This window comes from Rhamphochromis longiceps, linkage group LG22 (assembly GCF_057381845.1).
Source record: "Rhamphochromis longiceps isolate RC_006_pf linkage group LG22, R_longiceps_female_GT1.1, whole genome shotgun sequence".
NCBI lineage: Eukaryota > Metazoa > Chordata > Actinopteri > Cichliformes > Cichlidae > Rhamphochromis > Rhamphochromis longiceps.
The window spans coordinates 11,156,308-11,182,264 of NC_140577.1; the positions used below are offsets into that span (position 1 = coordinate 11,156,308).

At 44.2% G+C, this 25,957-nt stretch overlaps 1 protein-coding gene across 1 annotated transcript in view; it reads left to right on the forward strand.

The window, feature by feature from the left end:
• Nucleotides 1–1,138: 1,138 nt before the first annotated feature.
• The window catches only part of ext1b (exostosin glycosyltransferase 1b), a 137,241-nt gene continuing 112,422 nt past the window's right edge, over nucleotides 1,139–25,957 (forward strand). Inside the window, exons 1-2 of the mRNA XM_085395209.1 lie at nucleotides 1,139–2,036; nucleotides 2,105–3,053. Of these exons, the coding sequence (XP_085251335.1) occupies nucleotides 2,018–2,036; nucleotides 2,105–3,053 (968 nt within the window). The 5' untranslated portion in view covers nucleotides 1,139–2,017. The remainder of the gene's footprint in view (nucleotides 2,037–2,104; nucleotides 3,054–25,957) is intronic.

The window sequence follows — 25,957 nt, forward strand, 5'->3', positions numbered from 1 at the left end:
GAATATTTGCCTGCAGAGTTGCATTCATGTTCTTGGGGTCTTAGCCCCTAATAATAACCCTACACTTTGGAATCCTGTCCAGCATGTGCAGCCAAACTACTATCAAACAGGATGGAGCAGCTGTGCACAGAGTCACGTCTATCTGTGACTGACTAAATGTGGCCTCTTCTGAAGAAGCATTTCTCAGGTGGATGCATTGACGTAAATATCGATAGCATTGAAGCAATCGATACTGGACCGATATTAGTGCAATAGGATCAGTAAGCTCAGTATGTAGCCCACTAAACTTTGATAAATTAATAATAATAATAATTATTATTATTACTACTACTACTACTGGAAATGTAAAAACTATGCATCAAACACTACAAAAAATGTCTGAATCTTTTTGTGCTTACTGTCACGTCTATTTTATTTATATTTTAACAACATAATTTGACCCCCAAAAAGTATCGGTATTAGTATCGGCAATACTGACACTATATTTACTTGGCATCGGATTAATAAAAAATGTGCAGTATCGCACACTGATCAAGCAAAAACCTGGCGGACTTCTCATTAACTTCTTTTGTCAGCTATTAATAATCACAGTTGACAAATGACACACAGACAGTCACAAAAACATCCGTCTCTAAAACGGGAATAATGTCAGAAGAAAGAAGAAGTGAAACTGTATGTAATTTAGCAGGAACTGATTTCAATAATATTTGATTACTGTTGCTTTGTTCAGTTACTGTCTGTCGTTTTCCCTTCAGTCTTTCCCTGTCTACAGCATCAAAGTTGGGCACATTCAGGTTAAAGGATAAACAGGCCACGGAGAATACTGTGGGAGAAATGCAGAAAAGACAACTGAATATAACACGCGCGGGTAAAACAGAAAACGTTTGATCCAGCCGCAAACAGCACGAGCATCTCCGCGAGATTTTGACGGGCCGCTCCTCCCGAACGCTATCAGCTTCTGTTAAACTGAGAGTGTTTTGCTCTCTGGCAAAGCTCCAGTTTCCATATAGGCTTACAATTAGATAATTTGCACATGCGGAAGACTCCGGTTATGAATGGGTGCATTCCGCTAGTCCCGCCTCTTCCGTTCCCACAGTCTGACCAATCGGCGGCGTCTTTGAGCCGATGGGGCGTCGCGTCGGCTGCCGTCGTGTCGGGATTGGAATGTTAGCGACCAACAATCGGAACAACTGAGCACTCGGTAATTGGGCACTAGGATCAAGGAATCCCGTCTTTTTGAACATTTTCTCAGCTATTTAGTCAGTCTGAGGTCACCGTTTGTTACCCGCGTGTCTTCCGGATAACTTCGCCTGCCGTGCGGCTCTTCGCCGACGAGCTTTTTATTGAATAAGAGCGCGTATGTGGGGAGGTTGTAATAAATAAGAGAAATGCAGGGATTCGTCAGGTTACAGTTGTGCCGCTGAGCTTCCTCCTGCGCTACGACGAGTCCCCGGTTTTTTTTTTCTCCGCTTCTCCTCACACGGGACCATGGAGCAATAAAAAGGGGAAAAGGAGGGGGTGTGTGGGAGAATCGGACGAATTCACCCAGAGGTATTTGGATACACGCGTGGTGGCCGTACCGATGTGTTTTTACACTGCCCGGTCAGCGTGTTGCCGAGTTTAACATCCAATCCGGGCTGTACCTTTACGTCTGGGAGAGCCTCGGGGACCCCAGCCGCTGTTTATCCGGGAGGACGGAGTTCCCAGGCGGCTGTCTGACAGTTTTCCATTTCAATAGCCCCCCACCCTCCGTGCAGCCAGGCTGAATGAGGGTGAGAAGAAGTGCAGGAGAGAAGAGTGGCTGCATATGATTGTGTCCGAGAGGGTCCGGTGAGCGCTGATCTTTGTAGGTGCACCAGAGCCCGGCTGCTAGGCGTTGTGCGATATGGTGAAACTCTACAGAAGAGGGAGAAAGGGACAAGACTTCTAAAATCGCCCACATGCACTGGATCAATTGCTGGATTTGGGAACCGAATACGCAGAAGGGGGGTTGGGGATCCTTGGAGGCTGCCGGAGGATGGAGCGGTGTAGTCAGGGTTAGTGAGAGCCTAACTTCGGGCCACTTTACATTTCTTATTCCTGAACAACTCGCCCTTGTTTTCAGGACACATGCAGGCCAAAAAACGTTACCTGATCCTGCTCTCCGCCGGTGCGTGTCTAGTGCTTCTCTTCTACCTCGGAGGGGTTCAACTTCCAGCGGCGAGCAGGAGTCGGCATGACCGCAGCAGAAACGGGCACCGGCCCGAGCAGCCCTGGCCTCACTTCTCGGACCCTTTACATCTTTTCCTGCCCTGGGATCAGACCGACACCGAGGACTACAACCTGCACATATCTCCGAGGCAGAAGAGGGACATCAACACAAGTGTTTACAAAGGCAAAAGGTGTCGCATGGATTCCTGCTTTGACTTTTCTCTGTGTCGAAAGAACGGATTCAAAGTTTATGTTTACCCCCAGCAGAAGGGGGAGAAGATCTCAGAGAGTTACCAGAATATTTTATCGACCATCGAGGGGTCCAGGTTTTACACCTCGGACCCTGGACAGGCATGTTTGTTCGTTCTAAGTTTGGACACTCTGGACCGGGACCAGCTGTCCCCTCAATACGTCCACAACCTGAAGACCAAGGTCCAGAACCTGCCCCTGTGGAACGACGGCAGGAACCACCTTATATTTAACTTGTACTCGGGGACGTGGCCGGACTATACGGAAGATTTGGGCTTCGACATCGGTCAAGCCATGCTGGCCAAAGCCAGCATCAGCACCGAGAACTTCAGGCCCAACTTTGACGTGTCCATCCCCCTCTTCTCCAAGGAGCACCCGCGTACGGGTGGAGAGAGGGGGTACCTCAAGTACAACTCCATCCCGCCTTTCAGAAAATACATGCTGGTGTTCAAGGGGAAGCGCTACCTGACCGGCATCGGCTCGGACACAAGGAATGCCTTATATCACGTTCACAACGCCGAGGACGTGGTGCTGCTCACCACCTGCAAGCACGGCAAAGACTGGCAGAAGCACAAAGACGCACGGTGCGACAAGGACAACGCAGAGTATGACAAGTAAGTTGGAGCAAGTAGAGGGGAAAGTGATTATCTGTTGGTTATTATTTTTAATCAGTGCTTACATTTTTTTTTAAAAATGTTATTATTTATTTATTTATTTATTTGCGCTGTCATCACTCCAAACTGCGCAGCAGGAGCGCATCATCCACAGTTCTCACGCTGTGGCACAGAGTGAGTGAGTGAGTGAGTGAGTGAGTGAGTGAGTGAGTGAGTGTGTGTGTGTGTGTGTGTGTGTGTGTGTGTGTGTGTGTGAATACTTCAAATGAACTCATTAAGTGTCCTTCAGAACTGAAAATAGACACTGATCAGCAACATTCACAAGTTTGCTTTCCATTGAATTCATTACCTTTTTAAAACCCGAACCTCTTTGAACCCACCCACCCCTCTAAAACTCCAGGTCATAGTTTATATCTGACTGCTTTACCCCTCCACCCCAGCTCCTTTCTCCCTCTCCTACCTGAGGTAAAAGATCTCCAGCCAGGCTGTTGGCTCTCTGGACACCCCTCCCTCCTCTCCTCCCTCCCCTCACTTCTTCCCTTCCTATGAAGGAATCCCACCACTACCACCACCACCACCACCACCTCCCTACTGAAGCCTTTTAAAAGGACATGCATGGGCATGTTTGATTTGCACCCTGTACTTAGTGCAAATTAAGTGAAAGTTGGACCATGGGAGTTTTGGGCTCTGAAATTAGAGGTAAAAATGACCCAGCCATGACAAAAAAATACAGCTTCCTACAGTTGAAGGTGCATGCAGTGTAGTTTACGTTGGCTGCCGTGCCTAACATGTTTGGTTGAACGCGAGTGTGAATAAATCAGTCAAAATGGGTTAATTACACTTTCATTTCTGGGAGTTAGTGGCGTGGTTTCCATTTAGCCCCCGGGGACAGTTGATTACCTCTAATTCTGGAGGTATCAGGTTTTGTCGAAGTGGTAATTAATGATTCCCCCTTGGGATCAGCAGCTGTACTCGAGTGTTTGATATGTTTTAATATAGGGGGCAATGTTTTCTCAGGTTCACATATTTGGATTAAGCGGTGAACTCGACTGCTCAGGTTCACTTGTGTGTGAGTAGCATCTGCTTGATTTGCATTTATCAACCTGTGGATCCTAGCGTTTGCAAAGAATCCAGAGTAAACTCCAGGCGTGTGGTAACACACAGCGTGTGTGTGTGTGTGTGTGTGTGTGTGTGTGTGTGTGTGTGTGCGCGTACCTGGTGTCAGGGTTAAGGGAAAGAACAGATGGGCAGCATATGGGAAGTTAACACAGACGTATTCGCTTTCTGTTAATCAGAAAGATGGAGAAAAAGGAGCTGCTGGGAAAGATGGCACTTGCTTGGTTGAGAGACAAAGTGACTTTCCTTGAACTTGTAGTGAACTCAGGAACCAGTGTGTATGCACTCAGGAACCTCTTACCAGACGTTTTGGTAATGCAAAAAAAAAGCTCTAACAAAACTTCACAAGCATGCACTTGTCCATCCATTCATCATCCCCTTTTCCTTCTCCTTCCAACATTCCCCTCTTCTCCATCTCCCTGGATGCCTTGGGCTCGGTGTCACCTGGAGAGATATGCCATCCATTATCTGACATTCCAGTCGGCTCTGGACAGCCTACCTCTGCTCCTCTCGTGGCTCTGTTTGCTAAAGGATCAGGCCTCATTCTCGCAAAGGCGGCTTTGCCTCTGGAAGATCTCAGCACCGTAATCGGATGATTGATCCAGCTTGATGGCAGTGGTTCAGGGAAACCTGAGTCTTCACTGCCCATTCTTTCTGCCATAGCGCGTTTCACAGTCGAGTTAATTTTGATCAATACTGCTACATCTCAGTCATTTCATTTCCAGCTGCAATGCTGTATTTGATTTTTGTTCCCACTAAAACTCAATAAATCCAATCACATTTTTACACAGCACATTTACAGTGCAGCTAGATTTGGGCTGTCAATCCGTACATCTCTCTGTGGCTTTAGTCTTCTTTGTTTTTGTTTTGTTTTTTTCCCCAGGTTATCGAAGTTCTCGGGTTTCTAGTTTTCTCTGGTATTTGGCACAAACGAGGCAACGCATAAATTTTGCTCTTGTTGTGATTTAGCAACCTGTTTAAATTTAATCAAACTGATGCCTCCCTCTTAATCAAATTTAAAGCCCCTTGGGTGCCAAAAACCCTGACGTAGCTCTCCAAGGTAAATGGATCTATATGCAGCTGACCCTCTGGTGTTTGCCAGTGCTTCATTTCCAGAGGCTGAGGGCGGACAGGCGATGCCATGCGGGGACGCTGCAGTGCAGGAACTCAGGAATGCACACACGTGTCACAGCAGCTGTTAGCAGCTGAAGCAAGACCGCTGCCAAAGCAGAGTGTCTGCACAGCGCATGTACCTGGATGTACCTGTGAGCAGTACCTGGATGCTTTTAATGTACAGTGTAATTCAAAGTTTGATCCCAAAGAATAAATCATATGATGGAACACAGACTTTAAATAGGTGGAGGCAATCAGTGCAATCAAAGCCAGGATAGTGTTGGTTCTAAGTTAGCCAATCACTCGCTTCTCTTTTCCGTGTGACAGGAAGTTGTAAACAACCAAGTCCTATAAAGTTGGAAAAGTGCAGTTCGGCAGTATTTAAAAAATGAAAGTGAATGATCGAACATGTGATGCGTCAGAATAAACTGGCACATGACCAGTCATAGCTTCACTTTGCAAACTAATCTGACGTGTTTTAGCAACATTTGAAATCCATTAATCGCACTGAAGAATGCGATTCTTAGTTTTAAATGGCTCTTAAATGCACACGGTATTTTGTGCGGACAGTGGTTGATCCTACACCTGAAGGAAATCGGTCACCGTTCCACATACCTACATGCATACATACACGGTGCCACGGTTGGTGTTGCATCCAAATTCATGTTCTTCTTTTTTCCCGACCTTTGACCTTGCAGCCTTCTAGAGGAATGCTGCTCTACAAAGGTATGCAGCAGGAGGGCAGAGTGGAAGCCGGTATATAAGTACCAAAACTGATTCCCACCCACCCACACTCATCACACGCAGACACAAACGCACCACGCGCCACACATTTATTCAATTGATTTTCTTAGCCGCAATAGCTTTCAATTGGAGTCACTCTGGTCCACTTCCATGGCCAGGCGCTGATGAAAGGAGCCATTCACTGCTACATTATCCACTGAGTTTCAGGGCTGCTGACAATAATCCAGGGAGAGGACAGTGAAAGGCTATTACGGCTCCGCAGTTGAAAAAAGTTGATGTTGGGAGGAATTCTGCAGCAGTGCTTTGCTTTGTAGAGGAATACGTCAAACTGGGGATTATTATTATAATTTTTTTTGTTCTTCGTGACTTGAGGAGTTCAAAATAAAGTTCCCGATTCTGTTAAATGGTAAGCATGTGTCATGCCCCACGGTTTTTCAGGTGTGAGCTTTTTCCTTTGTGTTATGTGACAAAACAAGGGCTGAAGAATCATTTTAACACACCTCATACTTTTGCATTTGTCTCTGTGCAGTAGCATGCATAGTTTGTGTGTGTGTGTGTAGGCAAGCAGTGAATCAACCGTGTAAGTACTGTAATTGCTCTCTGTTTCACTATCAAGCAGATTATCCTGCAGAAACCAAACGTATAGTCTCATCTAATGTCAGTGGAGTGAATTGCTGAAAGTACATCATTATTATCATTGAGTGTTCCATTAAAGTCTGACTGAGCATGTCCTTTTTTCTTTTTTTATTTATTTTTTCCCCTTCGTTGAAGCCTTTCTCCGGCTAACTGCAGCGTCATCATCCCCCCATTTAATACTTAACCAGCTTTGTTGACTCGTATTGACTTTGTACTTTAGCTACTTCACTGGCAGCTGCCGCTCAAGGTCACCCGGGGGACTTGAAAACCCCGACGAGAGAGGGAGGGCAGCGACGAGGAGAGGTAGAGGGAAAGATTTACAGAACGAGAATGTCAAGAGGAGCTACGGGAAACGCGTCCGTGTTTGCAAATGCCCGTGCTCGAAACGGCGCAAGGGGAAGAAGATGAGCAAGTGGGTGTGATATCGAGTGATAATAATGGCAGCAATGTCGGAATGAAAGAAACGGAGAGTCCAGAAAATTGCGCGTGTAGTGGGATTTTTCCCATTAGGAGTCAATGACGGTAACATAAGCCAGGCACTGTGGCATTTTCATTTCCACAACTGTGTCATCAGCAGAAATTTTTCCCACTTGAGAAAATTATCTTGGAAGCATGAGAGGCTGAGAGGGAGAAATGGGGAGAGAGGCCGGCCTCTGGCCCTCTTGCATCCCCCTCCCCACCCTTGTTGTCTCTGTTTTACTTTCCATTCTTACCTTCTCTCCTTTTACTCTGGTTATCTTCATTTTTCTCTTTCTCCCCCCTCTTCTGCTTCTGTCTTCGAGCAACACTGAACTGAAGCAATGATGTGATTTGTCTCCCTGCCACAGTTTCATTTTCATAGGATATTTTTCCCCTTCTTCGTCTTTTTTTTTTTTTAAATTCAAAGCAACGTGGCGTCTGACACATTGTTGACAGAGCGCCACAGAGTGAGAGACAGTAGCTGATCTGGGCCAAGTGAAGAAAACCAGCAACATTTCCTTTCCACCTTATCTCGGTTAAACACAGGTTTTTTAAAAAAACAAAAAAACAAAAACGAGAGAACAAAAATTGTGAGTGGGAATAACGACATTCACCTGAATGTCAGCTCGGCGGCGTCGCCTGATAGCGGCCTCCTGTTGGAGAGCGGAGCGAGTAGCAGACACAGTCGTGTTGCTTACCTCGGTGTTTGGCAGGAGAGGGTGTCACACTCCCCGGGTTGCCATTGTTTGTTTTTCTGTAGTCAGATTAATAAATCATGAATATTTCATGATTGCCTGCTCTCTCTTAGATAAAGTACTCGACTCGTGATGGGGAATGTTAATGATGTGGAGAATAATTAGTCTGAATGTGGTGCAGCTTAATTGGGACTCTTTGATATTTTTTTGTGTGTGCATGTGTGTAAGAGACATATTTAAGCCTATAACTACATAAAACCCTCTGTTTGTTGTGTTGCGTTATCTTATCCGTCTTAAATCCCCTCTACTTTCACTATCTGTCTTTCTCTCCTCTCATTCCAACCATCTTCCTGTGTGTTTGAGTGGATCCAGCCCCTCTTTGGGACACGCAGGGCAAGTCGCTAAAAGAAAAAAGCTCTTTCCAACTTTCCATCTCATGTTTTCTTTGCAGCAAACAGTCAGAAATGTAAAGATATTCATTTTCCAGCAGTATAAACCAGAGGAAGCTAGCACATCCACACAGTTTTGTGATGGAGCACTTGTGAAAACTGTTAGGAGCTGAACCTCTGCTGTCAGACATTACAAGCCTTTGTAATCAGTTGACCAGGTTTTTGAATATGCTAGCTAGACTTGCTACTAATGATCATCCTTTAATCAACCAGTTATTGATCTCAAGTATCCAGTGCCCAAAGCAACAGCTTCAAATGTAGTTTTGTCTAATCAATAGTCAAAAACCCCCCAAATTAAGGCTAATAAAGCTAGAAGATAACTGAGATGAAAGGGTTGAGTTACTCATCATCCTGATTTTCTTTTTTTAAAAAGTCTTTACTAAAATAGAAGGTCACCTGTTGTAAAAAGCGTTACCAGTTTACTTCCTCTTTTAACTCAATTAATTCCCTAATCATTTGATTTCTGCTCATCTCCATTTGTGTGTCTTTCACATTCTACTCGTTCTCATCGGTGCAGTTTTGCTGGTGTGTGGCAGCTCATCTATTCACGCCAGTGTGTGCGTGCGCACCCCTTTGGGCCCTTTGTCTGAATGTGTGTGTATTTGCGAGTGCGCACAGGATGGCTGGGGTCACGACCCTGCTGTCTGTCCCCTTGCTGAGTGACGAAGGCAAAGCCCCACTCGCTGACCCACATTCATTGAGGGATTATCAGGGCAGCCAAGCCGCCCCTGGCCTCAGATGAGGTGGCAGGGGTGGAGGGGTGGGAAGCAAGTGAGGGGAAGAATCGAGGGGGGTTGGATGGACATGAACTCGGCACATACACACACACACACACGCACACATCGGATCAGACGGCGCAGTCCAAGTGCAACACCCCGCACCCCCTCCCAGGCCAGCAGCTGGCTAGGTGGTGGAGAGAGATTGATCAGCTGGGAGGGTTCCCCCCCAAAATGAAAATCGATGGGAGAATTAGCACAGCAGTGGGCCAGCCCCTGGCATCATTTTCTCTATTAAAAACTGCTCACTTCCACTCTGGAGGAAAGAAAGAGGTCCAAGGGCTTGTTGTGCTCGTGGTAACTGTAATTGAAAGAGTGAGAAATAACAAGGCATCAAAACGCCTTCCCTTCCCAGGACTGTCAGGAAGTGTTTAAGAGGAATGAATTAATAAGAGACACAGGCACAGCGGTAAAAGTTAACTCTCTATTCTCTCCCTGTCTCTCTTTTTTTTTCTTTCTCCTTCCTGTCACAACTGAAGCGTGCTCAGGCTTAACTAGTGCCGATGCAGTGATGTAAAAAGTTTGCAGGCAGACAGGTAAGTGAGTAGCTGCGCGTCTTTCTGACAAGCCCAGAACAGAAAGGGAAGAGGAGCAAGAGAACGAAGCTGATTGGATCCCTGTGAACTCAATTAAAGTAGACAGGTATGTGACTGGCTGAGGCAAAAAGCGATGATCAGGACAGACGCGTGATTGGCTTCTCATTAAAATCTCCGCAGTGAAGGAATGAAAGGAAGATACGGCTGCTGTCTGCACGTTCGGCTCGCACAACGGAGACTGAGTTCTGACATCTGTCTTTTCTTTTCTCCCCCCTTTTTTTTTTTTTTTTTTTTTTTGGTCGACTAAGTTTTTGAGAAATTCTCACATCTCGGTTTTCTCTGCGTAGCGTGGGGGCATGCCGAGACAGGACAACTCCGCTGTGAGCGCACACTCCCGTCTCCATCATTCCAACATTCCCACCGTTAGTCGCTGTAGTCTTTCTCGCCACGTGTCCTTGGATTTAAATTTCTCTAACCCATAAATATCTATCATTTGTTGAGTACGTCTGACACATATTTGCTGCACTTTATCGCTAACTGCCAGTTTCTTGCAGCAGTGCATGGGGGTTACATTTATTTAGGGTTGCTTTACGGAGCGTTTTATGAGTGTTTAGGCTGTGGGACTCCCAAGTTTATTGTTAGGATTCAGCGGCATTGCTTTCGTATCAACTGTGGTCATCAAAAAAAGATCTCCTTTAAAGTCACAACTGAACAGAGAGACAGTTATTCCCTCATTCTTCTCTCCTTTTCTTGCTCTAGTCTGGACTAGTTAAGTAGACGCAGGTTTCACTTTGAGTAAGTTAGGCTGTAATTGTAGAGCTGTTATCGTTTTGCTATAAAACTGTATAGGGTGTGTTTGTGTGGAGGTGGCTGGATTTCCGGCAGCCCAGTGATCCTGGGGATTTGCCTTTTGGGCTGAATGACTGCCTGGTTCCCAATCTGTGGATCACCCAACCACTGTTCTATTATCAGTGATCATCAGTGGGCAGAAACCATGACCTTTAGATGCACTCACACAGACCTCTAGTAGAAATATAAACATTTCCTTCCAGGGGGAACCCCCCCCCCCCCCCCCACACTGATTACACCGTAAGTCCATCAATATTTGTTACAGGTTTCCCCTCCTGGGAGCTCTGTGCCTCCCTTGAGACACTGCAACAACTCCGCAGGGGAGAGTGGAGGAGGTGGGGTGTTAGCTAGTTTTTATGGCCTTGCAGAATGGCAGCTTTTACGGCCCCGAGAGACTGTTCGGCAAACACCTACTGACGGCACATCAATGGGACGGCGGACTGTTTGACGTCAACTTATACGTTGGCGTCCTTCCTTCACTTCTCTGTCGCAAGAGTAAAAACAAACACTTAACCCTTCTCCTGGTATTCATATTCAAATAGTAATGGCAAAGGGAGGAAATCTGAGTAAGAGCAAAGAGAAGGAGAATGGGGAGGAGGTGGTGATGTTGGAGTGGGAGGAGTTTAAGAGGGCAATAGCTTAAAAAAGCATTATGTCACTGAAGAATGTGTGCATGGCTCAGTGTTTAAGGGGCCAAGGCTTCAAGGAGAGAAAGAAGGTTTTGTTGGAGCAGCTCGGGCTGCCTGGCAGACTGATGGAAGGGCTCTTATCCCTGTTTGGTTCATCTTGCTTTATGACTTCCACTCTTAGGGTGTAAAAGTTGGGGCTGCCCCTAGAGGGGTTCCATTGTGCCGAAGTTTGCTCTCTTTCCAGAGGGAACCCCCGGGCCTCGTTGACACCAATGCCTCCCCTTTCACTCCCTCGTTTTCACAGCTCTCCATCAAGCCTCCCTCTCCCGCCGCGGTGGCCTCTCCTCCTGTCTGCATCTCTTTCCTTTTGGTTTTAAATCCTGGGCGACAACTGGCAACAGCGGCCGCTCGCACAGCTCCAGCCATCGACAACCAGGCTCTGGTTTGGCAGATTTCACAACACTTCACGGTTCAGTGGCTTAGCCAAATCTAACAGGGAGGAGGAGGTGGCTGTGGAGGATGAGAGGATATGGTTACAAGGAAAGAAGGCATCTGGTCTCACCAAGGAGAGTCCCAGTATGCCCAGAGCGTGGGTGTGTGATTGACCGAGAGGAAGGAAGGAATTATGGTGGTTTATCGCTGTTTCTCCCAGTTTCCCTGGCAGCTTGTTTGCCGGTGCTGTTGCGTGGTGTTTATTCATGAGTTTGATAGGGCCTCCTTTTCAGATCAAGCAAAGGAGTGCATGCTTGTCTTTGAGAGGCGATGTAGGACAAAGTGCAGCTGCTGGTGGTAATGCTGGATATTTCAAATTAACACCCACTCGTATTCTCTGCAATTTCTTTCTTCTCCTTCCTCTCTTACGTAGTCATTTCCTCTGTCTCACACTTCCACAGCCTAACAAGCCCACATGGGCAATATTCATGTCTGAATGCGTGCGAAAAGTTAGGAAAATGGATTACTTCTCATGAAGTTTTGGCACTTCAAATAATAAGTGGCTTGGTGAAATTTTTCCACAGGTTGATGTGAAGTTGGTCTGCAGATCAAGTGCAAATTCCTGTAAGTCAGTGCTCTGCTGCTTTATCTGCAGCTCTTTCTGTGGCTGTATTGCCAAGCTGTAGGATGCTTTTTCTTGTTCAGTGGCTTCATTTTTGCCCTGCTGCGTCATGACTGGTGGTGCCTATCCAACTGCATCCTTTCCATACAAGCAGACCTAAAAAAAAAAAAAAAAAAGTCAGTAAAGGATGGGTAACTCGAGTGGGGAAAGCCAGTGACTCTGAATGTGAGCCACTGAGGTGAAAATAGGAAAGCAGAAAAATGAGGTGTGGGGGGGAAAAGCAAGAAAGTGTGCGGCAGAAAGAACAGCAGAGCATCCTGCTTAGTTTAGCAGCTCGACAAGGTGTGTTTTCCTTGTGGGAGTGAATTGAAGTGCTTATTTCCCCAGAAAGTTGGGACATGGCAGCGCTTTGTTTTCAAAGTGTCTTTTTTTAGGTCGCTTGCAAGTCGTGCCTTTATCTGAAGAGGGACTAATGAGCGGAACTATGGATCCTTCGCCTTATGCAACATTTGGATCCTGTAATAAGATGGGAATGTGGATGGCAGCAGTGAAAACGTTTGGTAAATGGGCCAGTTAGTACTGAGTGTGAAAATCAGGGAACACGATTTGAACAGCAGTATCAGGTATCAGCCCGAGGTGAGATACACTTGACTTGAATACCCGCTGCTCTGCTGGAATCTGTTGAGTGGCCATCAGTTTAAGACTTCCTGTACCTTCGCTGTGCACGTCTACAAATATGTGATTTTTAAGGGAAAGGGCTTAGGAGACAGATGCACTACACGCACATGAGGTTGAGTTCATGTTGCACATGTTGAGCGGCTGCATACATGGATGTGTTCTTTCCGGCTGTTGGTGGCTTTAGGCTTATTCATCTTTGCCTGCTTAAGGAAAGTATGTAACTGTATGACCTTTTTCCTCATTTTCCCACTCACTTCCCACACACTAATTATGTTTGTTGGAAAAACACAACATCAATTTGAGGTCTTCTACCTTTTCCCACTACCTGGATGCACATTCGGAACTGCCCACTGGGAAGCTCCACCGAGAACTACATACCTTTTAAGGGCTTTTTTTCCTCCTTGCACTTGCATTGCCAAAAGAAATGCAAGCGATATCAAGCTTGGTGTACAAGCTTAGCTTGGGTTGTAATTCCGTTGACATATAGATTCAACAAAGCCTGAACTTCATAGTATGTACATTAGTGTCATGTACAGACTGGCTAACACTTTAGCAGTTTGGCATGTGTGCTATGTATTCAACCAATCAACATGTTCTAATGCCCGGATCATTCACTCTTATATTGGATTTATGCCACTGTTAAACTCTAACCCTGTTGAAACTCTACGCCCTAACCTGATGTTCACCTTTCCCAGAAATGCAACTACATGACACGTCAGCGCAGCCCGTAGAGGTATAAATGCTGGCAGGCGGCAGTGTTGGTCGCTTCAATGCAAATTTGGAAATTACACTTTGGTTAATATTTAGTGTTAGGTACTCAACAAACGAGCACCATTTAGCTATCTTAGAGCAGGAACTAAAAACATCCTACAACGAAGCTCTAAGTTCATTTTAGTTCAAACTGCATCTCAGAGCATCTTCTGTGGAAAGTTACAGAAATAGCCCGACATGATACTCCTTTGACTTTCGAAATGCTAATTTGAACTTTGTTAAATGATCTAAATGTTTTGATGTGAGCTCAGATCTTTTCATATACTTGGAAAAAAAGAACAAAAAAATTGTTTGAAAAGTGCTTTTCCAACACTTTTCAAACATGAGACTCCAGCCTGCAGAGTGTTTTTTCTTTTTTGTATCATTGCCTCTTTATTGAGCTTATAGGCCAAAGTTTGAGGTCCTGCATGTGTCTCTGTGTGAAAGAAAGCACATGTATTAGCTAGTGAGTCCAGTCAGGAGTTTGTGGAGTATCTGGTGACTACAGAGTATTTGCCCATAGCTACATAGCTGACAGTCTATAAATACACAAGTATACTACTGGGATCACTGAGTTTTCAGGAGCTTAAGGAAAGCATGAGCTAGTAAAGTCCGAATATACCTGCTATCTTTCTGTGTATCATGTGGCCTAGACAGCCGAGGATTGCTCACCTCTTGTGAAGTGTTTGCACTGTAGCCCACAAGGGGACAGACAGAAATCCAGACAAGTATGTGCTACGTTTACACTGCAGTCTGAGCTGTATGTGTGTTAAATTGTGTATCTGCATATGCATATGTGCATGGCTGTGTATGCTTCTAGGTGTGTGTGTGTGTGTGTGTGTGTGTGTGTGTGTGTGTGTGTGTGTGTGTTCCCTTTAGCAAAGTAGTGCTGATTCAATAGTGTCTTTCCATTCCCACTCTTTTTTTCTCCCCCTGCTTTCCTCTGTGAATGTTCTCCTTTTAAGCCTTCAGGCGGACCTCCTGCCCGGCCTCTTCCATCCCTGTCCGCACGCAGACATACAAGCGCACCCCACTCCCACCCTCCCACCCTCCCACGTACTGTGCAGCATCTTGTTTGGCTGAAACCCGGTGCTAACTCTAACTGTGGCCACTCATGTGGAACCCCTAGAAGCTACAAACATGAATAATGTATCAGCAAAGGAGTTTTTATTCATGTTTTTTTTTTCTTTTTTTTTTCCTTTCCATATTGATAGGTTTGTAGCTTGAACCCATCCGCTGGAACGTTGAAGACAATATAATTACACTGCTAAGCAAGACACAAATAGGCAAAGTTCTTCATGTTACTCGTGCACGGGAGAGACCGGACAGAGCGCCGTCCCTTCGCTTGACCCCAGTCGCTCTCGTCCGTCCTCCCGTACCACTGTCCTTTTATTGAGGTTACATGAATATGCATAGGTTCATTAACATACGACGTCTACATACAAACAAAGAGTACCTTGCCTGTGTGTGTGTGTGTGTGTGTGTGTGTGTGTGTGTGTGTGTGTGTGTGTGTGTGTGTGTGTGTGTGTGGCTGATCAAAGGGTCAAACATCCTTGGTCAGGAAGAGGGTAGACTAGACCCCCCCCCCCCGGTGAGGAAGTCCAGCAGTTCATCTAAACAGAAAAGCACTTAGACTAGAACAGACGTAGCTACGTTAATCCTACCATAAAACAATTAAAACAAGATGCGAACTTTCCCATGCTCCCAGGATATAGGTGTGCATTCTAGTGTGGAATACACACCAAGCCTCTGTAGCCTGTTAAAGATCACACAACTTATCACTACACAATTGATTATACACCTCTAAGCATCTATGGTTAAATATTTCTAAGCATAAATGACAATCAACAATACAAACTCTAACACATATTAACTAGCATGTCTGCACAGACACATCCAGTCACACAGCACAGCCCAACCTCCTCGTCTTCTCAAGGGTATGGGCAACCTCTGGATTTCACAAATATTTCCTCTAAGCTGCATGGGGGGGGATCTGACTTCCTGTACACTCTCTTTTGACCAACAAGATAAATTCCATTTAAATTTTACCCACTATCTGAGAGTGACCTTTAAGGTCTTGTAGCCACATAATTCCCTACCAGCCAGTTGTTACCAGGGGTTTGCTGACCAGTCTGCATGACTTTGGCTTAGCAATCAATTTCACAGCGCCTGCTTGCAACCTCACAGAAACGATCTGGTAATGCTAAATGTTCCCTAGCAGCTGGTTGTTGCCATCCAGTTGCCAATCAGTCTCTAGGCCATTGCACAGTTTCAAGCAATGTGCGATACATACAAAGGTTTAGACAGTACTGAGTTAAATTTTAAGTTATGAGGTAGTGAAACCCTAAAGATGATGTAACAAGCATAGACCCTTGTGTTGTTGTATACAGATAACATAGATTTAAGCTAAGCTGCTATGAGCATTGATCATAGTCTCTGCTCTGAGTGTTTTAGCAGGTGCTTGGACACCGAAGAGGAAAAGGCTGCAATCATCTTTATAACATGTTTGAGGAGGTTTGAGGCTTGGCCACACTGTAGAAAGCTTCCACGCCTTCTCATTTCACCATTCACTAAACTGTGTGACTCTTCTATTCATCTTTTTTAATCTCACAGTTTAAAACGGAGATCTTTCAGAATTCTTTTAGGTTAAAATTAAATTTTTCTGTTTAATTTTTGTGCCTATTTGCTCTCTTTTTTCTTGCTTTTTCGGAGACTTTAAAACAATTCAATACCCTGTTGCAGTAATATGGCTAAAAGTTACTGATATACAGTATATTTCAGTTTTTCCATGTCTGTTTGCTCTTTAATGCTGAATGGATGACAAATAGTAACTAAAAGTCCAATGCTGGCCACTTAAAATTTCTGTGCAGCTTAAAAATTTAAGCGTGGTTTGTAAATTTGAGTGAAAGATTAGAAATTCTGTCAAATCCCACCAGATCCTTAATGGATTAATAGATGGAGACAATATTGGTGCCTCATCCTGTCCCGTACTATGGGTGTAACTACCCACTATTTTATCCTTTCATTATGGGCTCATGGAGCAGTAGCAGAGCCAAGTTTGGATTACCTTCGCTTTCCAAGCTAATCAGAGCGCTAGGGTGGGATTAGCATCCACTAGCCATGTTATCTTCTAATCACTTCAAAGCTGTCACCTGCCTCTTTGGTGCCAGCGTATTATACTGTTTAACTCATACATGAACCTTTTGTTAAATAATTTAAGCCTATTTTCAGTTAATTAGCATGTGGGACTTTTGACTTAATGTTTTGTGAAGTGTTTTGTTTTATGTGATGTAAATGCGTGTTTTCAGATTAAATAAACTTCAAAGTATTTAATGTGGAATCCTTCATACTGGATGATCAGCCAGGCACCGGCGCTGGCTAATTTCTAACTTTCCCAGCCCTGACAGGCAACCCAGAGGCCATCCTGCGCCTACGTCCAATTTACAAGGAAGTCCATTTCACACTTGGCTGATGTTTGCACAGTGGCACAAGTAAATGGTCGCGCGCATACTCGCAACCAAACACTAATACGTCATTAGCGTGGAACCTCCTCACAGGTAGTAAAGATCTAAAATTTTCCACAGTGAATTGTGGAGGGACCACCACAAAAAACTTACCTACAAATCTGATTTGATTCTTAAATTATCCTCACCCAGCCAAACATGGACAGAGCTCACAAGCTAGCAGCCTCGGTATGAGCAATGAATCTAACTAGCTACAGGAAAACTATGGAGACAAGTGAAAAAGGAAAAAAATATAATAATAATGCTCTGTTATCAGGTGAGGTACCTGGCATTTATTTTGTTATCTTACTCTGCTGCACCTGCCTTTTGTTTGGTGAGATAAAATATGTCAGCAGGTAATGGAGGGTGTACAGCGGCACATTTTCAGTTAATTATTTGTGCCCGTTTCCAGTGGCAGAGCACTTTGATTTGAGTTGTTTCAGTGAGAGAAAATCCTGTAACTTATGGCAGTTTGAGAGAAATTGTTCAATAATTTCTTTTATTAGGAAATTAATAGATTGCATTAAAAATAGTTTTTTAAATATGCATCAGTTATAGCTCTCAGAAAGAAAATCAGAGCTGATAAAAATCGATATGAGCAGGTCGCATTTAGAAAATCTGAAACTACAGTCTCTTAATCTCTTTTTTTTTTTTTTTTTTTAAATAGCAGAAATGTTTATTTACTAGTCAGTTAACTTGGAACAAACACTTCAGGGTGATGTATAGATATCGGTGATGTGTGAAAGTGTAATAATAGGTTGTAAATGTTTTCATTCACAAGGAGCCATTGTTTTTTTTTTCTTTTCTTTTTTTTCATTTTCCCGGGTTCTGCACGGTTTAGTTTATGATTTTAGTGTATTTTCACTTTTGTTTCCGGGAGCTTTTTATGATCAGATCCCGAAGCGTTTCTACCCTCTAAGGTCACTCTGGTAGTGCAGCAACTGCACTGTCTAGTTAATAATTGTCAGATTACATTACCCAACATAACCTTATCAAGGCCATAATGTGTCAGGCTGTCACTCCTTATCAGTCTGTTACCGCACGGATGGATGCACATGTGCATACATACAAAATAAACATGGATGTGGAGAGGGGGAAATCTGACCCGCAAACCAATGAGCCCGTTTATTGTACCGAGCTCGGCGGTGAAAGGCGTGCGGGCGGCCACCAACGACCTTTTTTAAGGTGTGTTGTGTTTATAACTCCTCTCTTCTAATTCATGCTCATTTACTGTCATGATGATGTGCAGCCTGAACCGACATAGTAGAGTCAGGATCCGCGAGCATGCATGAACACTGCGCTCACAGGGTTGGGTGTGTTTGGTCACTGAGCCGTGCAGCAGGGAAGGATTATTTTAACTGTATATGAAACACTGCTGTCAGTTTGGAGTAGAGAGCAAATCATATGAAATCCCCTGATGTTGCTAAGAACGTATTCAGAAAGCTTTATGCATGTGTTTTGTTTTTATGGAGGTTTCTTCTGTGGCAAAGTAGCTGCTAGGATCAGAGTGTATTCTGTTAATGGGTCAGTTAATAGCTAGTAGTAGCACATCCGTCATTTCTGAATCAATATGGCTGTAAGAAAGCACATATATCTGTGGTCACTAAGAGCATAAAAGGCCAATGTTCTGTGTTAATTCCCGCCTTGCTGTCCATCTGTGCGCATATGTTAGTTACTGTGTTGGTAAAGCAGAGTCCCTTTAGTCAAAGGAGCTTGCAAAGAAAAGAGTCCCTTTAGCAGCGCAGTGAGGACTGCTATAATCAAAAGACTGTAATAGCATTTGCAGCCATTTCTAATTGATGGTAGAGATCTGTGTGGGTACCTCTCCAGCCTTACTTCCCATGATACAGCAGTAGCAAGACACTTGAGCACAGAGCACGGCACGGCAAACATCAGTAACAGCACACATGATATCGAGGAGATGATAAGATAGGAGCTCGGGCAGAGGTGGGTTGCAAGACAGCAGCCATTGTGAGCAGGCTAAAGTAAAAAGCATGTTCCTTAACTGAAACTAAAGCTAAATTAATCGATTTCATTAACGAAAACTAACATGGAAACAAATAAAAAGGAAACAAAAGCATTGCACTGCATGCCGAGGCTGGTCAGAATTAACGCTGTTCTCACTTGATCATATTAGCATGGACATTAGTTGGGTTATTGATTAGTTAACAGAAAATTTGCTGTCTCCTCTTATTAGAAATTAAACATCTTAGAATTTTGGATCGTTTTGCACATTTTATCCCTTTGTTTCTGACTGGTGGTATTCTGTGGTTTATTATGAATACTCCTTATTCCTTACGTCCCTCAAATTCCCGTTGTTGCTGAAAATGGAAAGTACTATTTAAACTTAAAGTTCAACCTCTTTTGTTTCTCCCAGCATTAGCCGATGAAATGCTAAGGTAACATTATGATAATCAGTTCAGATTGATGATCAGCAATCACCCCCACTCACTGACTATGTAGCCATTGTTGTTTAATGCACTCAAACGGCTTGTTTCCTCACAGCGTAATAAGCCTGATGGTGAATTTCATGAATAAGTTATAATTTCTTATGACAGTAGGAGCAGTGACCTTTACTTCAGGGAAGGTGAGACAGGTTGAATGGCAGTATAAAGTTTAAATGCCCCACGATGCTCTCGACAGCGTGTCAGTGATTTACTTTGGCGTAGTCATCAAGACACTCGTGATGGATTTTGAAACTCTTAATGCCAGCGTTAAGTTTCCTCGCCCTGCTTGTCTGTGCTGCATGTCATGGCAGCTTACAACAAGACCCACAAATGTTCCATCTAAAAATAGCACGCAGCCTCAGAAATCCACATCGTTAGAATTTTTTATTCGTATTTCTTGCGAGGAGTTCACAAGATATCTGACTCTGGCAGTCGTACGTCTTTTCCAGCCAATGTGATACGGGTGCGGCTTCAGCTTCTCCCGGTGATGAATGGCTGGGTTTGAGGCGATCTGAACAGGAGGCGCAAAGTGAATGGCCTTCACAGACAATAGGTGTTTGTGGCTGCTGGCAGGAAGGTGAAATCCCAGAGGAGGAGGCGCTGCAGATCTTGCAAACAAAACAGCTTTAACTGTCTGCTGCATTTTCTCGCACGAATCCTGTGATCAAGTGCGGGGAAGTAAACATGAGCTGGACTCATGATGGTTGCCTTTGACATAAGACTTTGGTCTGGAGCTGGAGATCCCATATAAATCACAGAGAAACCTTTTAGTCTGTCAGACTTTAAATGCTGAGGATAGTTGTGGAATTTGAGCTTCTTTATAGAGACTCGTTTTTCAAATCCTTTATACAAGATGTGCATGTTGTTTGACTTTTATAGAGTTATTTTGAGGAAACCCACCTATATGACACCATGGTTGCAGTCTGACAGCAACGAGCAAACTGAAAACCAAAGCAATTTTGATTCATTTTTGGGTATAGTGGCAATCTCAATCTTCTATCAACCTCATCCCACCTTTAACTGGAGCATTACTTGTTGGATGCTCTTGGTCAAGGCGCAATTATGTAACGGGAAAAAAAGAAAGCGAGTTGAGGCTCGGGATAGCTGAATGGTCCTGATGGGCCTGCCGCAGCATGATGGGAGAACATTTGTGGCAGTAATTTAGCACATGGGTGCTTCCGCCGCAGGGGTTATTGCATCCGTCACGCTCGGCTGCGACCACGCCGACCCCTCGTTTATGTTTTCAGGCCGGCCGGCAACCCCGTAAACTCACTGGCTTCCAACAATAGAGCGCAGAATGAGATGCAGCAGACAGCGAGTTGGGGAAAAGGTGGAAAGGAGAGAAAGCCAGGGAATCCAACAGGCATGAATAAAGCACATAAATACACACAATCCAAAAAACAGACCCCCAAAGAGTGGTTATCTCCGCCGTCCATCCAAATATAAACAGAACTTATTTTGGGGTTATAATCAATACGCTGAAGCTTGGAGAAAAGGAAGTAAGAAATGACTTTAAAAGTACAGCCTGACGGGTGAAGTAAGGCAGGAAAGAAGTTACAGACGATGAGAAATGTTGTGCTCAGATTGCAGATTACGTCGGGCCGGAGCGGCTCAGACCACAGGAAGCCTGAGAGCACAACATAAACAGAGAGCATGTGTGTTGCTGAACCCTACCCGACCACAGACCCGCGACCAAAACAGAGAAACAGACCCGCTCTGTGCGTGCGCGTGTATAAATATGTATGTATATGTACACACGTGTGACAGTGTTTGTTTAAAACCACAACATAACGGAGGCAAACAGCTGCTCCGACCAGTGTGGTCAGCGCTAACCTCTGCTGCGCCCAGAGCTCATTTAACATCATATTTTCAGTCTCTAGGGTGTTTTCTGAGTGGAGGCAGACACCTCTGCTCTGCCCATATTAATTAATGACTTCTCTAAAGAGTACTGTTGACGTAAAGGCCGTGCTGTATGAGTGTGTAGTGTATGTATACACTACTGCCTTCAGCAAGGACGGAGGCAAGGGGAGCGCTTTGCAAGTGGGGTAAAATGCATGTGGATAATCAACTAGGCCATGAGGAGCATAAGTGATAAGAGTAAACTGTGCTGGCTTCAGTTGTGCATCCTCTTTGAAATGTTACTAATGCATCGTGGCCTCAGGATGTGATATATCATCTGCCTTCTCTAGGGTGGAAGTCTAAAGAGGAAATTGAGCTTTATAAAGATACAAATGATTCGATATCAGCAGATCATTCTAAACACGATAAATGCATGCACTGTGCAAAAGTCCCGAGCCACCTCTCATCTGTTTTTTGCATGAACAAAAGGTTTCAATAAATTGATGTGTTAAGTACAAACATACATGAAATACATTATGTAAAAGTCTGTACAGTTCTAATGAGCTTGAAACTAAAATATCTGGCATGGTCACCTTATTCTGTAGTAGAGCCTGAATGCTCAAAGGCATTATTTTTAAAAATGTATATTTAAGCGCTCCTCAGGAATAGTTCTCCAGGCTTCTTTAAGGACCTTCAAAGCTCCTCTTTGGATGTTGGCTGGCCTTTACTCTGCTCTCTCTCAAGATGTTCCCACACTGAAAAATGAAGCACATTCCAATCAGACTCTTTTCAGATGGTATTGCATCATGGATCATATCTGCATCAGTTTTAACAAGATCAAAGTCATGATTTAGAAAACGCCTATAGATGACTGTAGACACTCGCTGCTCCGCCATGATCTGACTGTACATATTAATGGTAATTTGAACCAAAAATGTCAACTTTTGGCTCTGTTGTCTTTCACCACTCATTTTCAGTCCAGTTCAGGTGTAATTTGGTGTGTTTCCCAGTTTCCCTGCCTTTAAAAATGGATTCTTAGTAGCGACCCTTTGATAGTAGGGCTGTGTGATATGACCAAAATCTCATATCCCGATATAAGAATTCTATCGTCCGATAACGATATAAATCACAAAAATGTAACATTTTCTGTAAATTATGTGAATCTCGGGCAGCTCGACTTGCGGGAAGTGTTTCCAGCTGCGCGTCATGTAGCTGGAGTCCATGAAACTACACATTTTTAGACAAAAGTTGTAAAGGCCGCAGTTTTCTTTGTGAGTATTTATTACACGGCGTGCTGCGGGGAAAAGCCTGTTCTAACGTTTGAGTCTAAGGTTTATTTTCTAGCACCTGGCGGCTCTTTTTTACTTCTCATCCGTAAATAATCTGCTCTTTCACGTGATTCAGTTTATTTTGAAAAGTCTCAACAGGATCTTGAGCTTTATTGTGAAAGGTTTATGTGGAACATAAACAAGCGGACACGCGATGCTGTTACCGTCGTTGTTGCTAACCACAATGCATAAAAACAGGCGCTTGTCCGTCTGTAGTGTGGTTATATTAAATATAAGAGAAAGAGAGAACTTTAAGAAATTAATATCGCCACTACAGTGACCATCAAAACGATGAAAAAATATTGCTGTAAACAGTTTATTTTGCGACACCACGAAACAAACGATAGCGTAAAAGGAAACGATAGACGTTTTTATATCGTTATATCGAACAGCCCTATTTGATAGAGACCATTTGTGATGAGAGTTCAGGAAACAGTAGATGGATCAGCTGAAGGGCAAGATGCATATCTCAAGTCCTGCCTGTGAAAATGTTTGGGGATGATAAATTTTCAACTTATTCTGATCCCATCGTTGTTGTTTTCAGCAACTGGAGGGGAATTTTAGTTTTATCAACACAGTGATGCAACATAATGAAGTAAAATCTGTGTAATCCTGTCCTAATCATTCTTAGATGAAAAGTAATTTCGCTCAAGTAAATGGAAAAAAAAAAAAACTGTGAAAATGGAAAAAGCTACTTAGCTACAAAACATAGGAGAACCATGAAAGTATATGAAGATAATAATAACATGTTGACTGACTGTTGGAGCAGACGGCACAGAGTAAAAAGAAACCTAGACCGTTTTCATTCAGGCATAAGATGCTGCATCGTTTCATGTGCAGATTAGTTCCATCATCTAATTGCAGAAAGGATAAATAAGTCCTCAGTAAATGAAAGCAAATGTTTTAGTTATGCCAAGCTGCCAGTCTTAATGATGATGAAAAGGGGGAGGGGGAGATGCAGTTTATTTTTTATTTTTTTTAAACCGCCTTGATCTGTTGGTTCCCAGCCTCTTATCCCTCCATCTTTCTGGCGGGGATGAGCAGACAGCCAGGGGTGAACCATGGTGCCAGGGGAAAATTAGTTTGCCGTCTCAAGGGGAAACCCGAGGTGTGGACTTTGCCCCGATTGTTTAGCATTTCAAAGGATGGCCGCTGAGAAAGGAAATGAAGAGTGTGGAGGGATGGTGGGACTGGAGAGCAAGAGTGAAACTGGCCGGGAGAGATGGAGTCTGCCACATCAAGAGCCCTGACCCTGTCCCCAAGTTGGAGCTTTCTCATATCGATTAGTTATGCCATGTCACCGCCATTGTTCCCCGCTTGTCCGGGAATCTATCTCCTCCCGTCTCTGATACAGTACTTCCTGCAAAAGCCCCTGGAGACCGCAGACGAGTCTTAGCCCTTCACATCCCCTCTGTATCACATTGAGAAAAGCTTTATAGCCAACAGTTGCCAAGAAAGAAATGACTTGGTGGCGGTGGGGTAAAAGAAAGGAGTTTGAAAACGAGCATATGCGGTGCCATTTCGACCCCCACCCCCTTCCCTTGTTCCGCTTCTCCCTCCCACGCATACACACACTTACACACAGACACATGCACAATGCCTTTCTGCCATAGTAACCACCCGGCTTTTCCCAGTCCCGACCCTTTTTCGCAGGCCCGTCACTCAGTGTGCCGGAAAATCCGACTTTCTCTTCAGTGAGGGATCAAAGCTCAAAGCTCAGTCCAGCCGGTGTTTGAGAAGTCACATTCTTGGGCTTTCCGCTGATCCACACGGACCTGACTCGCCGCCCGGTAGCGGAAAAATGTTGCAGTCATTTGTCCGGTAGAAAACACATCTCACATTTTGCCTGTTCTTTTATTCCCTTGCCCTCCCTCCCGGCTTCCGTGTAGATCATGAGTCATGCACACGCTGGCACACCTTAGTGGTTTCCAATGTATGCAGAGCCGTGTGTTTGTGTGTCGACAGAAGGATTACTCCTCACAGGATCACACATGGGGTGGGTAAGGATGAACTGAACTTACCTTGACCCCCTTGGCAAGGGACAGAGGGAACTTAGTGGCCTGTAAAAAGACCGAAATAGGAAAAAAGAGACAGTGGAATATGTTGGTCGAGAGGGATTTAATGGGAGGGATGATTAATACGAGGCATTTGTTATGATCCATGCGAGAGGGGATGACTCTTCTTTTCTTGTTCCACAGCCTCTGTTAACTCCAAAGCTGGTGGCATTGATCAAATGTGGGACAGCTGGAGTTGAGTTTCCAAGGTTAAAAGCAAGAAACGGGAAGAAAGAACAAAAAATGAGGGGATGGGGGGGCGGTCATGTCTGAAGTAAATCTTCCTGAACTGTTTGGTTTACATGAGAGGCTTTAGTGGCTTAAAGCTTTAAAAACTAACCCCCTAAAAATGCCTTTTTCTGCAACTCTTACTCTGCAATTCAATTCAGCTTTATTAATATGGCGCCAAATCACAACACCAGTTGCCTCAATGCGCTTTATATTGTAAGGTAGGTAACGTAGTAATCATATGACCCCCTATGAGCAAGCACTTTGGTGACAGTGGGAAGAAAAAACTCACCTTTTAACAGGAAGAAAGCTCCGGCAGAGCCGGGCTCAGGGAGGGGCGGACATCTGCTGCAACCAGAGAAATTCCCTTTCCCCTTCCCTTCCTGCTCTTCTCCCCACAGTGACTCAGACTTTCCATCAGACTAACAAGGAAACATTTTTAAATGTCACAAGAAATGAAAATGAAAATCAGGTGCTCCTCCATTAGCGTAGCTGCAAAGAATACATTTTCTTTCCGAATACAAAACACAGCTCCATCAGGAAAAATGAAATCCTTTTTTCATTCCTGCAGTACTTTTCAAAAAAAGTGTAAAAACATTTTAAAACCTGCATGCATGCATGCATCCCACGGCGCCGGTAATTGGCAAGTTCCCAAAAACAGTTTAGGAGGAAGAGAAAGACGACTGAGAGAAGCACCTTGGCTGAGCAAGCGGCGTATTAAACATAAAAATGAAACATACCGGGTATCTTTATGAAACGCGTATCCGTGGCCTTTATCCATTTAAAGCTCCATTTCAAAAATCAATTTGTTAAACGTTATCAGGTTCAGTTATCGATCGGACTACAAGCAGCCGTGGACTCGCTATAATACAGTCAGTGGCTTCCTAAAGCTCAGTGTGGGATATGAGGAATGGTTATGGTGTTTTAGTTCCATTTAGTGTCAGTGTGCGAGCCCGGCGAGCTGTGCTTTAGTGTCACACTGTCCTTTTTGTTGAGTGTCACATTTTATTTTTATTTATTT